Source organism: Protobothrops mucrosquamatus, unplaced genomic scaffold, assembly GCF_001527695.2.
Source record: "Protobothrops mucrosquamatus isolate PMUCROS unplaced genomic scaffold, P.Mucros_1.0 scaffold5494, whole genome shotgun sequence".
Classification (NCBI taxonomy): Eukaryota; Metazoa; Chordata; class Lepidosauria; order Squamata; family Viperidae; genus Protobothrops; species Protobothrops mucrosquamatus.
In genome coordinates, this window is record NW_015391349.1 from 23,220 (window position 1) to 26,205 (window position 2,986).

General features: G+C 42.1%; 1 protein-coding gene across 1 annotated transcript in view; it reads left to right on the forward strand.

The window, feature by feature from the left end:
- Positions 1-1,258, forward strand: part of LOC107299801 (voltage-dependent calcium channel subunit alpha-2/delta-1-like) — a gene marked incomplete at both ends in the record, with an annotated part of 17,644 nt that extends 16,386 nt beyond the window's left edge. The window contains one exon of the mRNA XM_015829139.1: positions 1,182-1,258. Within this exon, the coding sequence (XP_015684625.1) occupies positions 1,182-1,258 (77 nt within the window). The remainder of the gene's footprint in view (positions 1-1,181) is intronic.
- Positions 1,259-2,986: the final 1,728 nt, after the last annotated feature.

The following is a 2,986-nucleotide window of genomic DNA, read 5'->3' on the forward strand; positions in this document are numbered from 1 at the left end:
TTTCAGTGCCTTGTTTAGATATACAAATTAGTTGTGTTTTAATTAGGCCTTGGAGCCATGCCACCCAGCTCAAAAGTCCTTGCATTTTTTTTTCAGTTCAGGAATTATTATTATTTATTCAGCGTACGATGAGAACACGACAGAAGAAAAGTAAATATAAATACTCAGTCTACATAATTATAAGTAAAACTTTTACTGGAGGGGGGGGTCTCATAACTGGATCCAGCAATCACTTCTGGTGTTGCTTCGTGCAGATCTTCTAAGGAGTCTGAGAAAGCAATCGTGGGGAATCTTGCACAATACGTTTAATTGTTTCCATATCAGCACCACAATCACAACAAGGGGGATCTTTCCATCCCCACTGATATAGGGCAGAGGCACTTCTTTCAGTATTATACAGTACCTAACTCCGCTCAGTTTTGTCCAGACAGGGTGTGGCAGATTAAAACCAGATGGTTTGGTAGAGGGATCACCTTAATGGTCAAGTCACAAGAAGATACCTTGGACTATTCCCCTCTGCAGAAGTTCTCAGGGTTAAGCTAGGTAGATATAAAGTGAATAGTTATTTTCCAAGCTGGCCTACAGCCTATTTTGACTTCAGGAACATTACACGTTTCCTAATTTCCTGAATTTTGTATCTGCCAATTGTATTTCATGCGCTGAGCGATGAAGCAGTAATACTTCAATTTCTCATTGGCTCACGAAGACCTTCTCTGAATTGTGCAAACAATTATCCCTGCACGCCTGCGATATGAAATCAAACTCACATATTTAGGTAACAATATTTCTCTCAAAAAGGTGCAAAAAAAATCGTTCTTGATGTATTTGGAAAGGTGTAATTTGTCCCATCAAAAAACACTCAGCTACCTCAGATAGCATAGTGAAAGCAATCAACAGACTCTGTGAAAGAATGGACAGGGTAAAAGCAGCATTAGATAAGGAAGAAGTAAAAGTGATAAGCAGAATCTGGGAAGGAATTCTGAATAAAAACAATGTTAGATAAGGAAGAAGTGAAAGTGATAGACTCCGGGAAGGAATTGACCAAATAAAAGCATTCAGTATTCTATCATTTTGTCCGCAGTTTTCAAGTTTACAGTACCTCTCAGCTGGAGAAAATGCTGTTAAATCTCAAATGAATATTGGATTATCCCTTGATTGTAATTATTTGGTTTCTTTCACAGTTTGGCTCTGGTGTTACCATCCTACAGCTTTTACTATATTAAAGCCAAGATTAATGAAACCTTAACTCAGGCAAAATGTAAGTAACTGCGAACTTTCCCCCTGTTGAATGTCATGTGTCTGAGTAATGAAACACTTAAAAGGACTTTCAGACATTGTGACTGTTACGGCCCATGTGAGAGTGATTCTGCTTTTTCTTTTAACACAACATTTTGAAAGCTTGTGAAACTCACTAATGTTCTCATGATGTACCCCCAGCTCTACAGCAATGATTCCAAGTCCTTGTGTAAATGTGCAAGACACAAAAAAAAGTATTCTACCCAAGTAGAATCTGTTCTGTTGCTGTACTAGCTTTAGTAAATCTTGATCGTGTCCCGTCTCTCGGCTTATGTACCCACAGAATCATTGCTTTGCATATCCTCTGTTGTCTTTTGCAGAGTTTGATAGTAGCTCACCGTTGAGTTATGAAGTCTAGCTTTGTATGGTGCCCCTAATATCTGAAGCCTGTGAAATACTCACTTCATGTTAGCTGGCTATGGAGATTCTCAGTCCAAATACCTAAACCAGTGATGGCAAACCTTTTAGAGACCAAGTGCCCAAACTGCAACCCAAAACCCACTTATGTATCGCCGGGTGCCGGGTGGGTGTGGCCACTCGGCGGGCGCAGCTACAGTGAGATTGGCAGACTGGGTGGGCATGGCCACTGGATGGGTGTGGCTGCAGTAGTCATGGCAGATTGGGTGGGCACGGCTGGAATGGGCGTGGCCACCTCGATGTTGCTTATGGGGAGGGACACCTGTGGGAGCCGGGCAGGGTTGGTGGAGATCCAGGGGGTCTCTGGCGGGTGGGATGGTGGGCTCCCCAATGGCAGCTCCAGGCTGGCTGGCCTTAGGCCAGTGATGGCGAACTTTTAGAGACCACGTGTGCTGGGGTGATGGCGCGTGCCCACAGAGAGGGCTCCACGTGCCGCCTCTGGCATGCATGTCATAGGTACGCCACCACTGACCTAAACAATCATCTCACTTTATGGAAGGCTTTCTATCCTTTTAACTAAAAGACCTTATTTCGCTGACAGGCAAGATAAATATAATATAGAAAGAATTCTTTCTTTTGGCACTCAGCTCTCGAAGCAGATTTTAGCTTAGAAAAGAAGCACTGCCTGGATTGTGCAGCAAAGGAGAGCAGATGTCTGTGAAAATCTGGAATATACAATATGCCCAGCATCCTAGCTTAGCAAGCAAATGTTAGTTACTCTACTTCAGAGGCCGTCTTCAAACCTGGCCCAGGTTTAATCCTTTTCCCAGCTTTTATTTAACTCTCCTGAGTCTCTTTTGACATTTGCGTCGTTCATTGTCAACACTGGGTTGGAAATCTGTCAGTCGCTGCCTAATTTCTATTATCTGTCTTTTTTTTACATGACCGAGAACTAATTAATTGATCACATTAAAGGTGATTCCCATAGAGTATAAAATGGCGAAGCAGATCTACAGAGATCTGTACGCTTAAAGCACTGAGCTGGGTTTTAATTAATTTAATTAATTGAGTAATTAATACTTATTTTCGTTGTGAGTTACACAATGACAATAAAGATATTCTATTCTAATTGTTGGAAACTACCAGTTTGGAAATTTTAATTTCTTTGCTCACAGTGACTTACTGCTTTGAGGTTTTTCGGCAGTAGAATTTGGAACATCTGGAAACTTTGCTATCGTCCAGTCCAGGGGTAGGCAACCTTGGCTCTTTTATGACTCGTGGACTTCAACTCCCAGAATTCCTGAGCCAGCCATGCTGAAGGGAAAGGGAGAGG